We start from the raw sequence: 21842 nt of genomic DNA, 5'->3' as shown, positions 1-21842 counted from the left end.
GTCTTGGAGGTTGCCTTATTTTTCAGTAGGAATGGTCTTTTCAGTGGACTCATTTGGGCTTCCTGTCAAGGTGCTAAACAGGATTTTCTCATCTCAACTCACTGCTCCATCTGTGGAGCTCTGTTAATATTTCTCAAAGCAAAGTCCAAATGCACAATGAGATTCCTCGGTAAAGTGGTGGCATAAGGACTGACTGTAGCACTACACAGGAAGATGGTTTCATTCACAATTTGGTAATATGAAGGAGTTCAGTAATGAGGAGCGGCCACCCTTCTGGAAGGGGCAGGGTTTAGCCATTGCAACAAAGTCTTCAGCTGCATTGGATGAGATACGTCAAACTCAAGAGTATGAGATATGAGATACGTTCTAGTGAATTTTTATAATCCAGCCGGCCCATGGTCCTGTGAGACCACTCCAGCATGTACAAGATCTGTTACTATTGATTGTCTTAAACTACAAACCAAGCTTCTGTACAAAAGACTGTCTTACATGACCATGTCTGCATCTGCAAGAACAGTTTCTACTGACTGTTTACAAGTATCTTATCCATGTACAGTTTGGTCAGTTCTGTAGTAAGAACAGCCTGGGACTTACTGAGGCAGACGGATTCTCCTTGCAGAATGTTAGTCGTGCATTAAAGCATACAAATAGCGCTTATCAGTTAGGTTGCGTGCAGCCTGTGGGAGCCTCTGGCACTGTCTGAAATCCCCACTTAGGGAGTTTCTATAACAATTAGTTAATTAACTTTTGTGAAGCCAGCTAGGAGTTCAGGCAACCACCTTGTCTCAGTTTCATCTGGACTCAAATCAGTCCATTGCCTCTATGCAGAGACTAGCTTGGCAATTTCTAGACCATCCAGGGAATTAATGACCAAGTACACTAAGTATGCATATAGTTATAGCCCTGATGTGCAGTTGTGCCTCTGTTGTAACTATGTGACAAACTTGAATTTCAACCCTTTTATCATGACTTTTATCATAACTTAAATTCCATAGATTTTCCCACAGTAGTCATTAGGTAGACTTGTCACAGTTGAGTTCCTTATCTATAAACTGAGCTCTAAACTTTGCTGCTGCCAGAAGCAGCCAACTGTTAGCAGTGTGTAGATGTCTAGGATTTTACATATTTTCTTATCTTTTTCAATATCCTTTGGGACTCAGGTGAACCTGGAGCCAGAGTCCAGAACTAAACTCCTCAAGCTGCTGGGCTACAATAAAGAGGATCTGCAAAAAAAGGTAAGGGCTCTTTCCAATAGAGAGAAACTTTTACAGGACTAGAGCTGCTGCAAGAGAGTTTTAGGGTCCCTACTGGAAATGAGTGAGTGATCTCACAGCACACAAAAGACCAAACTGTATGAAATTTCAGCTGAGAGGCACCTCAAGTATCACTTATTAAAAAGCAAATACGGGCATTTTTAAGGGTATAACTGTAGCTGTACTGGATTAAACCAAATGGGTCTTGAGTCTGGTTATCTTGCTTCCATTTGTTGGTGCCCTGGGAAGTATATAACAACAGTGCAGTTGTGAGAGCTTCTTCTAGCATCCAGCGCTCTGCATCTCGGGGGATTCTTCAGCCAGGAAGAAGGTGGCAGATGAAGACAGTCTGGCATAGCACTGATGGAGCTGCAGGGAAGGAAACTGACAGCAGCATGGACAATGCTCTGAAAAGGATAGATAACTTCCGATAGGCAGCTAGCCAGGAATAGGAACAGGTGTGGAACTTTTCAAGCAGGTGAAAGAGCTGGGGGAATTGTGTCTGGGGCTTACCAGTCACTTGGTGGCTTTGCTGTCCAGGCTTTTAACTTTGATAAGAGCTTCATTCTGAATGTCTGTTACTTTTCCAGATTGCCTCATGTTTGAGTAATGGGATCCCAGATAAGCAGCCCCTTCCCGAGGCAGATGAGACAAATGCTGCGGAGCCAGATCAGGTATGTCCTGTGTATCTTGCCAATCTGGGAGAGCAGTGGAGGGCAGAATGAACAGGAAGGTTTCATTCAAACCACAAGTTGTTGGGCTTAATGCAGGCATCGCAGAGGGCAGTTCACAGGCCTGTCAGACCCTCACAGGGTCAGATTAAACGATCATAGTGGTCCTTTCTGGCTTTGAAACAAGTCAGCGAATGATGAAGACGGACTCCTGGCTGTTAACACTGCAAGAAGGCTTGCTTCACCAGTGCTGATTTCTTCTATGATAGAATTAGCCTCACCCCATCTTAACTTCATGCTACAATTCTGGATTTCCTCTGCGAAGCTTCTGCTGTGGTATTTCTTTTGCATTTCTTTCCTTTTCACCTCTGTCCTTTGAAATGTATTCTCACGTGATTTTGGGATGTCCATCTTCAGATGCCTTCCAAGGCCTGGTTCACCATGCACTGTAAATTTTGCTCCTCTAAGGTATTTGAAACTGCTATGCTCAAATTACTAATCTTCTTCACAAACCTTAAACGCTTGCTGAGGTATTCTAGGGATAGCAGTTATGACCTGCATTTCAATAGAGCACCAAGCGTGGCTGTGATCCTGCCTGTTTATTACAGATATCACTTGTTGGGCTTGTCTCTATTCCATCCATAATTGTTCAGCTTGCTAAAGGGCTGGCAGTTGAGTTGATGAATGCTGGCCACCAATACTGTTGGCATTGCATGTCTTACACTGTTAATCTCCTAAATTTTGTCAATAGCAGCACGCCACTTGTTGCTGCCCTGGTGAAACTATGCAGATTGATAGAGCAGTGGCAGGTTGACAGAGCAGTGACAGGAGGCATGATGGACTTCCAAGTTGAAATCACATTTATATGAGCATGCTCAACCAAATGGAGAGCAGCCCCATCCCACTCTAATCCATTAAATCATTTTGGGTAGGATCTGTGTGTTCAATGAATTAATTAACCTCTTGCATTCTTTGCACAGCTTTTGATAAATTCCAGTGATGATGCAGCTGCTGTTTCCTCCTCTTCAGCCTTTTTCGACAACCTCATCCCACAGAATATGAGCACATTGGAGATTCCTGTCACAGAAGGTATGTTACATGAAATGTGTTTCTGCCCTCTTAGGAAAAGGAGAGAGGAGGGAAAACCAGAAAATTAGAGAGACCAGGGAGAATCTGGTCCACTGATTTAAAACACATGACCTATCGCACTGTCGTGCAGCATCTCTCAGCATTGTGCAAAGAAATACTCTTTGCAGATAAGAGATCCATTAAAAACATAGGCGAATCTTCTAGATGATGGAAGACTTTATGTGAAGTCAGTGGATTTTTTTTTAAAGTGCAAAACCTGATTTGACTTTCCAAATCTTCATTTAGCTGGGTTTCCATATATTATTGTTTTTTACTGCCTAGTTTTTAAAACAAGCATCATCAATGCATCTGGATGATGCTCCTGTGGGTTGACTCTGTTTCTCACCTCTGTAGATACGGATGGACTCATCAGCCAATCCCTTTTATTGGGGAATTTTGAGGGTGCAGTGGAGCTGTGCATGCGGGCAGAGCGCTTTGCTGATGCCATCATCTTAGCTATAGCTGGTGGGGAGAACCTCCTGAAGGAGACCCAGAAGCGCTACTTTGCCAAGCGTAAGACAAAACTCTCCCTGGTAAGTGACAGTTTTGTGTACACACTGAACAGGGGAAGGTGTGCGATATCTTGGCAGATGTTTGTCTGAATATATGTGGAAATACTTTGGCAGGAAGTAGAATGTCAGTGGAATCTGTGCATCTCCTCTTGGCTAGACATTTACTCTAATCTCTTGGTAGTTTTATGACAACTTCATGTTGCCCACCTAGGATGTCTGTGTTCTCTGTTTCTTTTAATCTTCTGCATCAGCTCCCCATGTAACCTTTGGAACATACTGCCTCTTTACAGCTCAGCTAGGAAGGTCCTAGCTTATTAATTGACAAATGAGGAATTTAACAGGGTTTGGGATGCCCTAACACTATATTCCCAGTCATTGATCCTAGCTGCTCTGAAACAGGATATGTGTTAGATCGTTAGTCTTGCCTAATGTGGCTGTTTCCATATTCTTTTAAGTGCTTTGTTGGGCTTTTTTACTTTCTTTAGAGGCATCAGGTTCCAATTACTGTTAATATTGGGACGCTGGGATTGGTGGACCTTAATGTACACTGAGGTAGTTGCTGCATAGTGGGAAGTATGCCTGAAAGTGAGCTATCCCTGTGGGCGCACTTGCTTAAGCGGTCAGTTTATCTTTGTCTTCAGTGACTGACAGGCCTTCTGCTTCCTTTGCAGCTGCTTTCCTCCATTGTGCAGCAGAACTGGCAAGATATTGTTTGCACGTGTGACCTACAGAGCTGGAAGGAGGCACTGGCCATCTTGTTAACATACTCAAAGCATGAGGACTATACTCAGCTCTGTGGTATGCAGTGTACTACATTTTGATATGTGTGAATTGAGGGTAGATTTAGACTAGATACAAGGAAGAAATTTTTTACAGTGAGAGTGATGAAACACTGGAACAGGTTGCCGAGAGAGGTGGCAGATGCCCCATCCCTGGAAACATTCAAAGTCAGGTTGGACGGGGCTCTGAGCTACCTGATCTAGTTGAAGATGTCCCTGCTTATTGCAGGGGGATCGGACTAGATGACTTTTAAAGGTCCCTTCCAAACCAAACTATTCTGTGATTGATACAGTTTCGTGTGTGTGTGTAACTCCTGACTGCTTACAGAAAGAAGTGGATACTGTTGAGGAAGGAAAGCGCTCCTTACTCGTTACAGCTAGCTGGAACTTAAGTGTGGTCTGGTGAGTTAGGAGAATGATACATGCATGCTGTAGCTGAGAGTCATAGTGTAAAGTTATATATGCTGATATTTCCTGTCACTGCTACCAATAGCATGGATAAAAACAGGATAGGCACTAGACTGAGACACTAAGAGAGTGATATTTATTATTTTATTCTATGGAGAAAGGGATTTCCTTGACAGTAAAAGGTCAGGTGGGCCTCACTCCCTCTTTCAGCGTTTTACCATTCCAGCGCATTCTCCTCCCTTTTAAGTTCAGAAACAAGGGTTAATGAATGTTTGATGGATTCAGTAGTTTTCTCAATCCTGTTAATAGTCCAACATGCTCAGCAACTGATATTTCTGAGGGTCAGAGTTAGGGAATAATCTAGTGACTGAATCTGATGAAGTTATTCATGTTGCTTAGCTGGGAACCTGTTCCTGGCTGATGGGAACAGCTAAGTGCTGTTGGAGAAATGCCAGCACTTTATACAAGTAAGATGACGCAACTTGAAATGCAAGAAAACATGATGTCTTTTACAGACCAAATTGTAAGGGTGGAAAGTGGCAGTGGCAGTGGTGATAGTGAGATAGCTTCAGCTCACCTTTATTTCCTCGCATTTGCTAAACATTGACAACTACCAGATTACTAGCTGTCCCTGATACTGGACACTACTGTTGCCAGGAGATTCCTACACCTCTTTGAAAAAAAACCAAAACAACAAACAAACAAAGCCAAACAACAAAAGTGTTGGATTTTTTCACTGAATTAATCTTTTTAAGGGTTTTTCTTTCTTTTCTGTATGTCTGGGCAACATATAAAAATTGGCAGGTATATAAAAAAAATTACTACTTTTTTCAACCAAGTTGGATTTGGGATTCCTTAATGATGCCCATTTCTCTGTGTTATCAAAGAATTAGGTGCAGATCCAAAGCTGTCAACACCTTTTCATGCCAAGCCAGGATCGCTATGAGATGAGCATTGGGGTTAATGAGCTCTTAAAGAAGACAGTGTGTTAAATGTTGGCTGTATTTCTTCCTCTCTAGACATGCTGGGTGCCCGCCTAGAGTCAGAGGGAGATGCGGCCCTGTCCAACGACGCCTGCCTCTGCTATATCTCATCAGGCAATGTGGAGAGGTTGGTGGGATGCTGGGTAAAAAACCATGAGACTTCGTCACCCCTTGCCCTACAGGTACAGGTGCTATAATGTTGGTTTGACTTCTTCTTAGGCCAGTCTGGTAGCCCTGATCTGTTTGCGTTGTCCCACCAGAGTATCTGGCTTCCAGCAGACAGTGGAGACCTGTTTGTAGTCACCAAGATATATCTCCTTCTAGCCTGGATTACGGGCTTACATTTAAAGGACACTTGCACTCTTAAACTTTACAGGTTTGTGTGTTTAAGAGAGTACTGATTACATTGTACATATATCCAGCCATGGACAGGAGTTATGGCCTACCTGCCTGTCTTTGTATACTGATGTCATCTCTGAGCTTCCTTTTAGTCAGAGAAGTTTAGACTGTAGCTGTTTTCTTACCGGTAGTTGCCTGAGAGTACATTTGCTGTTGTGCTTGTCGTGTCTAACTGTAATGCTCCAGTTATCTGCCTGTACCTTCAGAACAGCCTCTGGCAAAAGTCTAGACTGTGTTATTCCCACTGCGAGTAGAATGATCACATATGGGAAGTCATAGCTTGCAGATGAATCAGGGCTTCTAAGTCAGTGTTGTTACCTACCTGTTACACTTAAACCAGTCCTGGCTAAGTCACTAACCCCTCTTGTGTCCACCAGTTGCTAGAATGAACCAGACAAGTCTTCCTCTCAGATATCTGCAGATAATGCTCTCTGCTACGGAGTTCCTTGGTTTTGCAACCCCACTAGTGAATGACAGCAACAAAAAGGCATCTTCAGCATTCCTGGTTATGTTTGAAACTGGCCTCCTCCCAGATACCGGTTATCAGCCAATGATGCATATATCGTTCTACAGATAGAAGCATTACTTTGATTTCTAGGAGTTGAAGGAGCTTTGAATAACTAAAAACCTTCTGGTCTGTTTCTCAGCAGTAGTAGTATTTCCATAGTGAATTTCTCCTGGTATGGTTTTAATCCTTTCTCTTCCAAGCTGATAACTTGTAACTCTTAGAGTTAGTAACTTCCTAGTAAAATGGTCACAGTTGATTGGAATGTCCTTGTGGGTTCTGATTTTCTTTTCTCCCTTACCATAAAAGTAGCAGCATCAGGGTTTGCTTCTTGATTCCTGTGTTTCTCCACAAAGTGCACCTGAGGAAGCAGTAATCAATGGTAGTATCTGGCAGAGAGTGGAGTAACTTCTGTTCCTGTTGGACCTGGTATCAGTTGAAAGTGGGGAAAGCCCCCTGGTGTTGTCTCAGCATGAGATGGACCGGTAAAGCAATACAGATTCTGAGAGCTCTGTTTCTTCTCTCCTCCTGGCTTTTTCAGGATCTCATAGAGAAGGTGATGGTGCTGAGCAGGTCTATTGAGATGCTCCGAGGCACAGCAGGTCCAGCGCCAGGCCGTGTCTTGGCAGAACGAATCACCCAATATGCCAGTCTCCTGGCATCTCAAGGATGCTTGGCAGCAGCAATGAATTACCTACCCAGCAGCTCTAAAGAGGTGAGTGAGAAATGGGTTGTTGTGGGAAGCAGTAGTATATGGGGAAAAATGATACTTTGTACCAGAGAGAGCTTGGGTTTTGACATGCATTAGGTCTCACCTTAATTATGGTAACCTGAGGTTACCACATCTGAGGTGTATTTCTTTTTCTGGGACACAGCTTTCATCTTCATTTGATTTTTCTTTATATTGCCTTTGATTCAGGGAAAAGGAAGGGAGCTATAGAACTGTGCAATAGTTCCTGGAGAACAGTGCTCGTCACCAGCTCTCCGGGGAAGCTGCATCTATTTCTGAAACTAGGTGGTAGAGGAAGGGAATGGAGAAGTCAGCTTGTAGTTTGAAACAAATCTGTCTCGTGCCCAAATGTGGTTAGGGGTTGGGGAGGGAAAATTCTAAAGACTGGGGGAAGGATCGGTGAGTCTTCATCTGCCTGGGAATAGGGCAGGTGATGTCCAAGGTTGTTGCTTACAGTTGGTTTGTTTTTTCCTGGCGACTATTGGGGAAATGGTTAGTTTTGTAGGTTGATGCTCAGTGCTTTGGGTCAGAGTCTGCTTTGAATGCCTCCCCAGCACCTTCCATCTGAGGCTCTCAAGGCACTTCTCCTAAAGCATAGTTTGTTTCAGCTCGTGATTGAACAGCTCCGAGACCGGCTTTTCCATGCTCAAGGAGATAATGTGGGTGATCAACAGCCGCCCCCTTTCAGTGTAGGTGTCATTAAACACACATCTCCAGCAGCCAAGGATGGTTCTACCCCTGAAGGAGCAGCCCACAAAACAGGTCCCAGACATCCAGAGAAGGTAGGCCTTAAGCTCGGGTGTTCATGGCTTGGGGAGAGGGAGGAAGGCAGGCTACTGGGTTGTGGAAGACATACAAAGTAATATGAGATGGTGCAGACTGCAGGCATTGAGGAACCGTCAGTGATGTCCTTCACTGGAGAAAAAAAAGTTCTGTGATAATCCAAAAGTAGGCTGTCTGGCATCTTTTCACAAAGCTCTGTCCCACATGCAGTCACTGGAGGAGACTGTTACAAGTGTAGTAATCCACTGAGATCTCGCAGTCTGAGGAAAAGGGGCCTGTGGTTCACTCTCCTATGCTCATCTCACCCTCATATCTCAGTAAAATTAGTGTAGTATGGCTTAATATCAGTTCTTTCACAAGAAAACTGTTAAGGAAGTTTTGCTTCCAGCCTCTGTTACTTCATTATTGTTCCTTCATTACTTCCTCTGGTTGTGCTTCCGGGAAGTCACTGTGTGGGAACTGACTCCTGAGGATTAATCCTTTTGAGAGCTGGAGAATACTCTGAAGAGTGTGGTATCCAGCTTGTTGAGCAAGTTATGTGTTGGGAAAGGCCTTTGATCCAATCCAGGGCACTGACAGCAGCAGCATCTTCTCTTGCCTGAGAAGTGTTAGGGATAGAAAGAGCATCTGCTTGTATGTGTATGCACGTGACTGGCCATTTGCAACTTCTTTGTTTTTTTAATTGCAGCCCAACTATCAGTCATCATTTGCCCCTTCAGCACCTTCTCAGCCTTCAGTGCCTTCCCTCTTCATGCCTCAGCCAGTGCCAGCGATGTCTATGACACCTCACCACGTTACCCCTCCCCAGGCCAGCACGGGTCCACAAACAAGTGTCTATTCCAGAGGGCCCCCGTACCCACAGTACAACGTGGGCTTGGTTCCAGCAAGCATTTCAGGGCCTGGTAAGCATTGTCTGATAGTTGTATCTGTTCTCCAGATTTTCTTAGACTAAAGCCTTCAACATGGATGGCTGTTCTACTTTCTTCTTCACAGGCCTATTGTACTTCCACAGAACAAGTCAGCGGTCTGAGAGGCTTTTCAGTGCTTCTGACATATCTAGTTGTAGCAACTGTTGCCGCACATCCACTGATATTAAGCATATAGAGAGGTAGAGAAGCCACAGCTAACTTTGCAGCAGAGTTTGATTGATGTAGCCTGGGTTATCGGGGATAAGCCGGGCATGGGTATGCTAGGGTATGGCTTGGAAAAGGGCAGACTTACTATCATGAAGGAGAACATCAAGAGTAGTTTGCACATGAAACAAGCGGTGCTGATACACTCTCTTTCTCATTTGTAGCTGTGTCACAATCTCAGCCATTTGGACCAGCAGGAGTCAGACCTGTTGGTCCTGCTCCCTTCCCCAGCCAGCCTTCTCTGCCAGGACAGTCCATGCCCATGACATCTCCTGGTGTTCCACCACCTGGACCTACCCTCTTCACTCCAGCCTCAGTCCCATCATCTCAGCTTCCTGCAGCTTGTCCTCTCCCTGTGGCAAGCCAGTCTCCTCTAGGTTTCTCATCAGCACCTTTCAACTGCCCCATGAATATGGGTTACCCTCAGGGAGGTCCTGGAGCTCCATCTACTAAGCCCCTGCCAGCAGCGAGCATTCCTCCTCCTCCCACAGGTAAGTACTGCTTGTGCGACTTGTTTTGTCCAGGACGCTCCTGGATGGGGTTTGCAGTATATAATGGACATGGACCTTCTGAGGTCTGGTCTGTCACCATAAAGGCTGGATGTGGCGCTGAGGCTAACCTTACAGGCACACTGTGCTGAGTCTTGCTGTGGTGGTGAAACACAGCAATGATGATAGTTTCATTCAGCCTGTTCAGTTGCTCTGTCCCCCAGGTTGTGATTACAAGATGCTGTCTCTTCAGGTCCCCAGTGTACCCTGAGAAGTCATCCACTCCAGAGGCTCTGACAGAAGGGGTGGTGGTTCCCAGGGAATTGCTGGTGGAAGGCTTGCTGATCTCGCCCCTACTTATGTAACTTACACAAGAAGTGCATTTGAAACGCTGGGAGAGCAGGGTCCTGCTTCTCTGTCCATGGGATACCCCTTGCTTAGCTTCAGGATAAAATTCCTCTGTCTGCTGTGCTCTAGTTCTCCCTGGTTTTTCCTGTTGCCATAAAGTGCTTGCCAGGGAATCACTTCTGGGTTCCTCTGTGCAGTGATACAGACCTGGTGCCTTTCCCCTCTGGGTCTGTAGTTTGAATCCAGCCCAGCCTGCAAGTACTGTGAAGTCCTTGCTATCATGATGAAGAAAGAGTTGAACCTAGTTCCCAGTGGATGGGCATTTCCTCTTTCTGTTTCCCACAACATCATCACATCTGGCGCTTGTTAATTCTTTGTTTGCTGTCTTGGGGGACAGGTTTAGCCAGACTGTGGTGGAGATCCCTAACAAATAGGCTGACAATCCGTAGATTTTTGAGCAGATGCTTCTCTCCAAGCCACGTGTATTCTGAGAGTGACGGAACTGAGGCTTTGAGGTTTGCCTCCACCTGGAATCCTTTGCTGAGCTGTGTTTAACCAAGGATAGCAAATCCCACTGTGTGAAGCCTGTGGGGACTACACACAAAGGCTCTAAGCTAAGGCTGGACAAATTCCTTCTGAAAAGCTATCAGGGATAGTAGTCCAGGAACATTACTCACTGAGTAAAAGCTGTCGGTGATGATGATTCTCCCACCCTGCCTTGACTTTCAGGTTTCTTTCCATGGCTAGATCCCCACGTGAATCATGCAGGTAGTACCCAGAGAAGCCTCCAGACCTATGGGGGAGGCAATGTTGCTGCTTCCAGTGAAATGTGGGGGGTGTGAGCACGTTTTACTGTGTGTGCATGATGCATGCTCGTTGCTGTTTGTTGTTTCCTTGCATGCCTGGGGACCTATACAGCTGGGGTAGGGGGCATAATTGTCCTGAGGACTGGGGTTGTTTGAAGTGAAATGAAAGCACTGGGCTCTTCCTGATGAGTTTGGGTACAGAGAGCTGGGGCGGGGGGGGGGTCCAGCTTCTTCCTTCTCTACTGTCCTCCAGTCCCGGAGGAATTAGAGCATTCTCAGTCTCTGTGTCCCTTCAGGCAGTTGCTGGGCCAACAGAACAGGGAAGCAGCACCTTTTCCTTTCTTGGTTCTCTAGGCAAGGAATAGGCCAGTGGTTGTAATTAATCTCTTGTTTTCTCCCTGTTACGCTCCCAGCCTTATGCATGGCTTTACTTGCACTTGTGCTTTCCCCAGGTGGTTTGGAAGAGGTGGGTCCCAGCATGAGCAGTGGTGGAGTAGAGCTTCACCAGTTTGGCTTCCCAAGCCAAATTTGGGGGCTCTATTCCAAGGGGAACCAGAAAGCCCTTTTGGATTTTGTTAGAGGGCAAGGTTTGGCTTTGAATCTCAGTCCATCTTACTGGCAGAATTTGTACTGTAGAACTTTTCTGACTGATGCTTCGTACTGATTTCTCTCCTTGGGATTCATTAATGATGGAAAGTAGGTATTTACCAGCCTACATTGCCAGTGGGGTAAGGCTCAATGTCTTAGTGGGCTGTTTCTGCAGAGTGACTGCTGCTCGCACTAAAGACCAGCTGCCAGGCATAAAAGATTATCTAGGGACTCTCAGCTTTATTTAGGAAATCTGAGTACTCGGTAGCCACTTACACCACCAAGCAAACCTTGCTGTGTGGAGTGGGACTCTAGAAAGGGAGTTGCCCCTTCAGCAGAGAAACAAAAGACCCTAATGTTTCCCTCTTACAGGAAAGATGATTGCATGGCAAGGATTTCAAGCACTGCCTTAGGCTGAAGATGCCCTGTAGGAATTCACTGCTGGGAAGTTCACTTCTCCTGGCAGCATTTACCCCCAGTTTTAATGGCAGCATATGGCATGCCCAGATCAGCAGTGCAAATTGCCTTCCTTGAGAGTGCTTTATTGCCTGCTATTATTGTTTTGGTTTTGATGGGTACTTTAGCCTGGAAAGAGACTGTAAGATCATTTAATCTGAGTAACCAAACTTGCTTGCTTTGGAAATTCCTGAACATGATCTGAACAGCCCATGAACACATTTTCACAAGCGCAATGAAGTGAGATCTCCACTTGTAGAAATCCCATGCTCCTGCAGAGTGTCAGGGACAGGGTGAAGGACAGCAACACGTTAGCTGATCTCCTTTCTGGCCGGGCTAATCCCTGACTCCAGCCTGTGATGGTCTTGTTTTTTCTAGGACAGGCATTGCTGGAGACTGCTGCCATGGGGCACTCCTTTCAGGGTTGGTGAGAAATCCTCTTTCACAAGTAGCATAGGCAAGATAGTCAGAGTTTCATCCTAGCAAAATGCAACAGGGTCCTGTTGTCCATCTCTGATGCCTGGCTTACAGGCTATACTTCAAATAGCTGTTTCCTGTGAGGATTCAAAGTGCCACTGGGTTGGAATAGTGCCAGGGACTGCTAGGCCACAGGCTCGGTGGGGGCCAGCAGAGTTCTAGGGCACAGAATCCCCAAGCTAGAAATAAGTGCCAACTTAATTAAATTGCTGATCCAAACTCATCAGAGAGCAAGTCTTGAAATCATGGGAAAAGGGAGGGCAAAAAGAGACTGCCAGAATTTTAATAATAAAGGTAATTAAAGTAATGAAGCACCTTTTGCATCTTTCCCCTGTGATTTTTAAAGCTCAGTTTGGGATCAGTGACTCATTAAGTGTGGCACTGAGCTTCAGCAATTCTGATATTGCCCCTTAGAATTATTCCACTTTCTCACAGATTATTTCTGTCTCTTGGGCTTGAGGTGATTAATACTGGGATGACAAAAGAAGTGCTGGGGTTTTGCCTAAAGATACAGGTACCCTTACAGGACAGCAGCAGACAAGGTAGTTGGAATTTGACCTTCGCAGAATGAAGTGTGGTCGCAAGTCTTTTGATGTCATGTTGTCTGATGGATTTTTAATTAGCTGGAGTGAGGTTAGGGGCTAGGTACCACAGAAATGTCTACTGAGACACCCCTCTGTTCCCAAGGCATTTACTGGTTAAGTCTTTTCCCTTCTAGTTGGGAAGCCAGCAAATTTTGCTAAGCTTTAGTACTGAACATGATTTTGAAAGGGGAAAATTTCAACCAGCCGCTAACTTTCCTCCTGTTATCACGGCAACCTGCATTGCTGTGGACTGCCACCGTGAGGCACTCCTGTGAGTGTTGGTGAGAAGCCCTCTCTTGACCCGCAAGGTAGCCCTGGCTGTGGTACCACAGCGCTAGGTTCTCTGTTTGGGGAATCCCAGGAGCTTCCTGAACCCTGCTGTGCACACACATGCAGGTCCCAACCCAGGTTCAGGCCTGACGCTGAGGCTGACTTCTGAATGTGGAAAACTTCAGGTAGTTTTGGAAAAGCTTTCTGTGTGGGAGTGGGTGTGTGTCAGTTCAGTCTGATCAGATATCATCTCATGAAGCCTGTGCACATACTCGGATACCTGTGAGCTGGGCCTGAAATTCCTCGGTGGAAATGGTCTGTAGGTGCTATGATGGGGGAATTGGAGCCATAGGCCCTTTTGCTGAGGGAAGTTCCAAACCATGCAAGCAGCCATGAATTGTTGCTGTGGCCACCTTCTCAAAGCCTCACATTTGTGTCTTGTTTTCTCTCCTTGCAGCTCAGGAATCTTGGACTGATCCCTCTGCTGCAAGAGGAGGCCTTCAAAAGAAAAAGGTAAGCTTTCAGCTGTAGTGTGTTTTGGTTGTCTTTTAGCCAGGGAGCTCCATGCAATTCCTATAAATGCTTCCTGTCACACTCAGCAGGTCTCATTCCACGTTGGTCTGTCTACTTCTGCATTTGCATATGTAGACTGGAGTCTAAGTCATCTTTACCCTTTGCCATCTAAACTCACATGCTATTCTCTAGGGTGGTTGTTTTGTAACATGGTTATTGTCTGTGACACTGCATCCTCTGTCCATGCTTCCCAGGCTGACTACAGTCACTTGTTGCTAGAAATACAGATTTAATCTTATCCCCTTGCCCACACACTTTTTTGATGGTGGTTGGGGAGATCATGCTCAGTTCACACCTGACAGTTGGGGGCAGCATTTCCCCTCAGCACAGTGAGACCCACAATGATTTTCCTCAGATGCTGATACCAACTGATAGGGCACTTCTGCTGAAAGAAGTTGGGACAGGTGTAGCTGTGAGCTGCCTGCCATGTTTGTCCTGCTGCTCTCTGCCTTGTAGTGATTGCACTGGAGGACCTGTGAGCTGAGCTCTTTTGCCACAAATGCTCTCAGTACCTCATTTCTATCACTGCTGCCTGCTGGCAGGTATGATGAGAAGCTTCTTTGGCGCTATTCCCACCCCCCGCTCCTCTTCTTTAGCTTGGAACAGACTTCTCGCCCTTTTTCTGGCAGCATAGCTGGGAACCTGCTTCAGGCTGTGCTCACTACAACAGGATTAGCCTCTTGTTAAAGCCATCTCCTTTTGATCTAGCCCTGTCGGAGTGAATCTATCCTGACTCTCTGGCTTAGCAGGGGCACGATGAAGTGTTTGCAAGAGGATTCTCCCCCCATGTCGTGGGATTTTCCCCAACACTTGCTCTGTTGGACACTTTACTGCTGCTAATCTCTACATTCAGGACTCGTGCCGTCGCAGAGCCAAGGCGGCTTTCTGAGGACCAGTGCTTTCAGGGGCAACGGATCTGTTTGATTGAACAATTCCAGAGGAGTTTTCTTGCTGTCGCTTTGACTGTTCATCTAGGATGCAAGAGGAAGGGCCCCATGCTCTGAGCCAGGGGGCTGAAAGAACAGGGATGTGTTACACATCGTCTTGAGAACTGAGCACTCTGCAAGTTAGAAAGGAAGTTGAATTTGACTGCAGAGAGTGTAACCAACTCTCCTTCCTTGGACTTGGTTTTCTTGATTTTATTTTTTTTCTTTTCTTTCTTTTTGCTGACAGTTGACTGAGAAATTTACTCCTCCAGCCCCCATCACAGCTCCAGTAATGAGCTTGCCTGCTGAGCCCCAAGGAATGAATCCTCAGCTGTCCAGGTTGCAAGAATCAGGCCAGTCACCCCCAGGAGCACCCAAGGAAGGCAGCCTGCAGGTACCCAGGGAATGTGGGGTGTTCCGCAACCACCATCTCCTTGTAGAAATACAACTCAGCTTTTGAGATTCTTATTACTTGGCAGCTGCGGGGCTTATGTTGCTCCCTAGCCCTTATAAGACATATCTGTCTGAGTGTTAGGGGAATTGCCAGGGTGGAAGATGACACCTGGGTACAGCTGGGAGAGAAGGAGGGAGGCCAGGCAGGCTGTGAGCCTGCTGGGAGTTGGAAACCCACAGAGGCCTGAAGCTATACCACAGTGTGAAGATTATAATCTAACCCTGTGCTTCCAGGTATTCTCTGGGTTTACAAAGGGGTGAAATTCTTTCTGTTCATAGTTGCAGGAGGGGAATCTACCTGCTCCAGCCTTTCATGCTCCTGTTGCATTCATTCAGCTGCTTCTCTCTCTGTCAGTATCACCAGCTACCTGTGGAGAGGGTTGAGAAGAAGGAGGTTCCCCCTGAGCACCAGGCTCTGAAGGCCACATTTGAAGGGTTGGTGCAGCGCTGCTCTGCTGTTGCCACTGATCCAGTAAGTCCTCCCTTCTCTAATCTTTGGCTTTTTTGCCCTCATAGATGTTTGACTGGTGCTTCCTTCTTTTTGTTGGGAGAAGAGAGGAAGTCTTATCACTGTAACCAAGTTAATCTCTATCTGCCTCCTTCCCTTAGGCTGTAGGCTTGTCCATCTCTTGGGAACTGAGATGCATTCTCTAGCATTTATCCACTGCTTCTCATTGCCTCTCTGGAGCAATGGTTCTGTCCTCCTGGCTCTTTTCTCTGAGGAAAGTGGAAGAAATGACCTAGCTAGTTCAGCTTCCTTTTTCACTGGCTTGATCTGTAGATAGTTCCTGCAGAGCTGGTATTACCAGCTATCCTCAGAGCTTAGAGGGAAAGGCTGAGATGTCTGGCTTTCTCTTCCAGCCAGGATAATCTTTGTGTCTGAGTCACTGTAATTTCTCCACCCTGGTTCCTGGACAGCTGTTGGCATACATGTCACATTGTGTGAATGTATCAGGCCTGACTGTCTGGAATCAGAAAAGCAGTATTTGCAGCATCATGTTAGGTTGCTAAATCTTCCCAGAGCTTTGGAGGCACCATGAAGCCTTCCAGAATATCTCTGCTTAGTGGATGTTGGGATGAGCATTAAGCCCAGACTGCTATCACAGAGTCAGACAATTTGTGTGTAGCAGCAGCTTCAGCATGGGTGCTCTGTGCTTTCTAAGAGTGCAGTGTAGCAATTTTGGGGAGATAGCCTAAAGGTTCCCTCTAGGAACAGAAAGGCCTATTGGTTTGGGCTTAAGCACTTGGCTTACATAGAGGTTGAATATCCAGGTTGCTACAGCAATGCAATGCACCTGAGCTCCTGAGGATGCCAGGCCTGTCCCAGCATTGCCCAGTACCAGGCATTTATAGCCACGGTATAATTTACCTGTGAGTGGATTAGCCAAGGTGGGGTTAATGGGGTCAGTCCCACCAGAGCTTTAGTACGCAGGCTTTTTCCTTGATGGTTACCTAGAGTGGGAAGGATATTCCCTCTTTTCCTCAAGGAGCCCAGGAAGAAGCTGTTGCTTAGGTCAGCCATGGTGAGACTGTCTGAATGCCCTGTGGGTCAACTAGTGGATGTTTCTCAAGGTTTGGAAGTAGCACTCTGTCCTGTGGCCTGCAAGCACTGGCAGAAGGGAGGAATGCGTAAGCTGGAAGATGGGAAAAGGGGCAAATCCAGCTCCCTGTCCTGGGGAGAGGACCTTGTGCATGTGCACAGTCAGGGCATGGCTGGCTTGTAGCACAGTCCCTGGCTGGCGGAGACTGAGATGCAGCTGAATTGTGAGGTGCTGTGGGAAGAACAGAGGAGGGGAGGGACTGAGCGAGAAGAACGTCATTCTGGGAGAGGTGGCTTTGAAGCTCTGGCAGAGCTAGTGATAACCTGTTTCACTTCTTCAGAAAACCCGAAGGAAGCTAGAGGATGCATTGCAGCGCCTGGAGTGTTTGTATGAGAAGCTCCGCGAGCAGGCAGTAAGTAAATGCCACTGTTCCCTGTGGTCCAGCCAGGTTCCTGATCCAACTTTTGTGCTGGGTTGTGGGCCTTGGTGTCTGTCTCAGTGTTACCAACACATATTCTCTTGAGAAAGCTAGGGGAGTGCCAGACCTTATAATGCACCTTGAATCCAGCCAGCCTTATCTCCTCTTCCTTAACCTTGGCTTAGACATAGTGTAAGGAAAAGCTGGGGAGGTATCTGGGTGGTCATTTTGCCCCCAGGAAGTATACTGGCATATAGACGGGTTCCAGACTGGAATGGGCAACTGGGGCTAGTTGTTAAGTGTTAACCTAGTGTAACCTCTGGCTTAGAAAACTCTGAAGTGGCTGATGCCAATTGCTGGAGAGATAGCTATCAAGAGAAGAATCCTTTTAACATACATCCTTGTCCTGAATGTCCATATTAGGCCTAGACAGAGACAGGATTCTGTGCTAGATAGACCTTTGACCTCCTCAAATACATCAGATACTCAGTTAATGCTGAAATGTCATTACTTAGGGTATGCATTCACTCTAATCCAGCCTGGGTATTAGATTAATGTTTGTTGTGGGCTGGGAAACCAAAGGAAGCAGGAGGCTATCCCTTCCCACCAGCGCTCAACTGCGTAGGTGCTGTTTGGTGAGGATGAGGTGGAGAACAGGAGGGAAGAGTGTGGCGGGAGCGGGGGCCTGTGTTACAGTGCTGAGCATGCTGACTCATTGCTGCTCCCTCCTCACAGCTTTCTCCAACTATCCTCATGGGTCTCCATGAAATTGCCCGCTGCATTGAGGCTAGGAACTACCAACAGGGTCTCCTGGTTCACACCCAAGTGGTGAGCAGCAGCAGCTTCAGTGAAGTGTCTGGTTTCATGCCCATCCTGAAAGTCCTCATGACCGTTGCTGGCAAGCTGAATGTGTAAAGTGTGGAGCATCTGGAACAATGCACAATGAGAACTGGTGGACTCTCTCACCTGTTGATGTGCTGCAGGTTGTGGACTCTTCTTCTGACTCTGGAGAAGTAAGTCTGTGGCAGTGCCTGGAACTGTGCTGGGCCAGCACGCCTGGCCCCATCGACTCTCCAGACAGCCAGCTGGGGCCTGGGACCCCTGGAGACTGTTCTTTCTCTCTCTTCTTTTTCACTAGCCTGAGGCCGCTTCCCAGCCCGGGGATCTCAATTTCAGGCTGTCCAGGTTGCACAGAGATTCCTCCCTCTTCCCTGTTTCCCTGGCACAAAGGGGAAACTCCTTTCCACCTAGGCTGACATTGCTTGGGTTGTTCTTTTTTTTAGGAGACAAACAGGGCTGGCACCTGCCATGCCAGCAGACAGAAGAGCCTCAGGCTCTATTCCCTGCTGCAGCGTAAACTGCCTGAGTGATTGCTGGGCTCCCTTGGGACCTTAGCTGGGATGTCCCTGCTCTGTTAGGCTGCAGTGAGGACCTCTCCTCTGGTTCCTTCTTTCTCTTCATTCTCATCCTTGACTCACCCTCTCACCCTTCTGCACCCATATCCTGCTACAACTAGGGCTAACTACCAGCTTGCTCTGGGTTCTCTCTCTTTTCTTCACCCAGCCCTCTCTTTTCATAGTCAAGTCTCATGTTTACTTTCTATTCCCCCCTCCTTTATATATATTTTCCCCATAAGCTGCAGGCTCGAGCCCTTTATGTTTCAGGCCCGGGTCTGGATCTCTCTTCTGTCTCCTGGGACTCTCCCATTCAGGAATGTTAGCAGGTTGGACTGCTCTGTGTGCTCCCCCCCAGAGCCAGTCACATCCTGCTTTTAGGCTAAAAGCTGCCCTCTCTGGCTCCTGGCCTTTTTCACTTCCTTTATGTTAGCACAGTTGGCCTTTTGCCTACTGGTGTTATCTAAAACCTTCCTATATAGGGCTTTTCAGACAGTCTAGAGGCTTTCAGAGCAGCAGGGATTGTTCAGGTACCATAAAGCATCCCCTCGAGCTACTCTGACCAGCCCAGACTTGAGCAGGGGGAGACAGCTCATTGCTCCAAGTGCGGTGCATTCATTTTGCCTACAGTAACAGATACATACAAAGGTGGTTCTGAAAGGCCCCTTGGTACTATGGTGGTAGGAATATGCTGCAGGAGGTGATGCTGTCAGGTCTCGAGAAGATGGCTGCACTCAGGCTTTTCATCACTGTGGCGTTTCCTCTGGGGTAAAATAGATGAATGAAGCGTATCTGTCCTGGGGAAGAAGTCTGGGTGGGAAAGCAGATTTTAGGGCACAACTCTGTGTGTGTGTGTCTTTCCCTCTCTTCCTCCCTCCTTGCCTTCCTCTCTCTTACTCTCTGTCATGCTAACCAGGCAGCATAATTGTTGGGCCCTAGCTGGGAGCAAGGCTTCTTCCCAACATTTGGCTGCAGCCAGCCCCTGCTTCCTCTGCTTGCTGCTTGAGTGATAATGCCATTGTGGGGCTGTGGATCAGTGACTTACGCAAATCAACCTGCTCTATCAGGAGACTTAGGAGGGAGAAGAATCAGAGAAGGGAGGGAGAGGACACATCTCATTCTCTCCTTTCCAGGTCAAAGTGCCTCCTTGTTGCTGCTGTGTCGTTTCTATTGCTGCGGTTTGATGCACTGAGAGATTACAGAACAGTGAAATAAAAGCTGTGTTTTGTGATGCTGCTAGCTTTTTTTCATAAGCTTGTCACCTCTGGTGACAGGGTACCTCCTTCTGTCTGCAGGGTGACCCACTGAGAGCTGAGTTCTCGGTTGTGGGGACGGGGGCAATTGAGAACTGTGTGGGGCAAAACAGATTCTGAGCTCTGCTGGTGTGGGCAGCAACCATCCTGGTGTGGGGAGACCTCAGGCCTTACCCACTCCCTAAGGCCGCAGGGTCAGAGAACCGATCTTCTGATCATCCGCCTCAACTGTGACTGCTCATCTGCATCAAATACAAGAAAGTCCCTGGGATGGATGAGGTTCTCTTGGGGAATCATAGCAGTGTTGGGGATTTTACACTTGACTTCAGGAGTTGGAAGTATGTCAGTAAGTAAACAGAGCACCCTTGATGAGATCCTGTCCTGTTGGAAATCAACATTACACCACTGAAGCCATGCCACTTAAACTAGGCTGAGGATCTCACCTGTGTGGAAATCAGATTTATACCATTGAATTGTCAGTTCTTACCATTAGTGAACAACTTCTGAATCTGTTGACTGATTTCATTTAAGCTTTTATGGAGGTAAGAAGGATGAAGTGAAACACTGGTACTGAGATAAAGTCGGGGGGGGGTGGGGGGGGGGAATCAAAGTATTTTCTGCAAAAGAACTGATGTAATCTCAAAAAAAGTTTTGTTTTCTTTTTGCTGTATGTACATGCCAGCCAGTCAGCACACATGAAACTCTGAAATATGCAGGACTGTATTACGTGGCTTGTAGTTGGAGGATCTGGGAAAGGGTTGAGAAAGATTATGTGGATGGGGAAGATTTGAAGGGCTGTTGCTGGGAAGGGACCGGGGTTTATTAGAGTTCGGGGGTGTTACGGACACAGCACACGCATTCAGGGAAAACCAGTCTTTGTTAGTTCTGCTTCTGGCAGAAGCAAACACCAAGTGTGAGGGAGCCTTGCAGAGCTTTTGCAGCCCAGTCTGGGAGCAGTTAGCAAAAAGTTTGGCCTCCCAGCTGTCCCCCATCAGGGAGATGCAAGCTGATTTTCAAAGGCAGCACTTGTGTTATGACCCCTTCTGATGCTGTACAAGTGAGCAGGGAACCCTGGAGACATATATTTGCTTCACAAGTATATAAGGAAAGCCCTAGCTTTCTGAGATCGTTTAACAAGTCTGGTATTTCTTAGATTCTTCCTTTCTGGATCCAGTTATAGTACTCTGTGCCGTCCAGCCCCTCTCTTTCTTTGACTCAGGCCACTTGTACCACTGAGAAATAAGCACGGATTTTCCATGTATTTCTCAAACGCATTTGACTTTAGTTCCCTCCAGCACGCACTGCTCCCTCCACCCATGGACTCACGCAGAGACTGGCTATTTATCCTGCCTTTGCTGCGAGTCCTTCCTCCTTGCCCCTTTGCCCCACTGTTGCTCAATTTTGCTTCAGGTTTGCCCCAGCGAGCACCATCCCTAAAACTCTTGGTGGGGAAATTGGGCAGGGGAAGTGAGGTGTCCCACTTGAGGGGCTTGTGGCAGAAGCCCCGTCTCCGTGGTCCTGGTGCGGTATACGTCCTCGCAAGCTCCGCTGGAAAAGTGCTCCTCCATTTATAGCGTTATCTCTGCTGGCTCGTAACAGCTTCTGGTCTACGGACAGCGGCTCCTCGGTGTTGCCTCCTCCAACGTGGGCACATGCCACCGCAGCATCCCTGTGCCACTCCACAGAGAAAGCCTTTTCTGGTGGGTGAGAAGGCTTTTGGGTTGACAAAGAGTTGGGGGGGGGGGGGGGGGGGGTGGGGGGGGGGGGTGGGGTGTTGGGGGGGGCGGTAGGAAAGGATCCCTGGGCACAGAGAACAGAGCTCTAATCCTGTTGCAGATAACATCATGTCTGCAGGCTAGGCTTGTGTGTGTTTGGGGGAGCTGGAGGGGCAGAGATTGTTAGGCAGTATTTGTTTGTAAAGCCACTTGCTCTGAAGATAATGCTTGCACTAACTTCTATTGAGGGAGCAGTGTGAGTCCCCAC

At 47.1% G+C, this 21842-nt stretch overlaps 1 protein-coding gene across 2 annotated transcripts in view; it reads left to right on the top strand.

The window, feature by feature from the left end:
- SEC31B (SEC31 homolog B (S. cerevisiae)) overlaps nt 1-18517 on the top strand; it is a 30189-nt gene extending 11672 nt beyond the window's left edge. Inside the window, exons 11-26 of one of the 2 annotated variants that reach the window (XM_009888741.1) lie at nt 1161-1235; nt 1844-1927; nt 2905-3013; nt 3407-3585; nt 4236-4362; nt 5771-5916; nt 7180-7353; nt 7977-8150; nt 8840-9053; nt 9449-9775; nt 10850-10888; nt 13759-13814; nt 15048-15194; nt 15609-15725; nt 17135-17206; nt 17948-18517. In XM_009888741.1, coding sequence (XP_009887043.1) covers nt 1161-1235; nt 1844-1927; nt 2905-3013; nt 3407-3585; nt 4236-4362; nt 5771-5916; nt 7180-7353; nt 7977-8150; nt 8840-9053; nt 9449-9775; nt 10850-10888; nt 13759-13814; nt 15048-15194; nt 15609-15725; nt 17135-17206; nt 17948-18127 — 2220 coding nt within the window. In that variant the 3' untranslated portion in view covers nt 18128-18517. The remainder of the gene's footprint in view (nt 1-1160; nt 1236-1843; nt 1928-2904; nt 3014-3406; nt 3586-4235; nt 4363-5770; nt 5917-7179; nt 7354-7976; nt 8151-8839; nt 9054-9448; nt 9776-10849; nt 10889-13758; nt 13815-15047; nt 15195-15608; nt 15726-17134; nt 17207-17947) is intronic. The other variant, XM_009888742.1, reaches the window with a different exon arrangement.
- Nucleotides 18518-21842: the final 3325 nt, after the last annotated feature.

The sequence above is a fragment of the Charadrius vociferus genome, unplaced genomic scaffold, assembly GCF_000708025.1.
Source record: "Charadrius vociferus isolate BGI_N301 unplaced genomic scaffold, ASM70802v2 scaffold436, whole genome shotgun sequence".
NCBI lineage: Eukaryota > Metazoa > Chordata > Aves > Charadriiformes > Charadriidae > Charadrius > Charadrius vociferus.
This window is presented reverse-complemented; position numbering and strand designations above follow the sequence as displayed.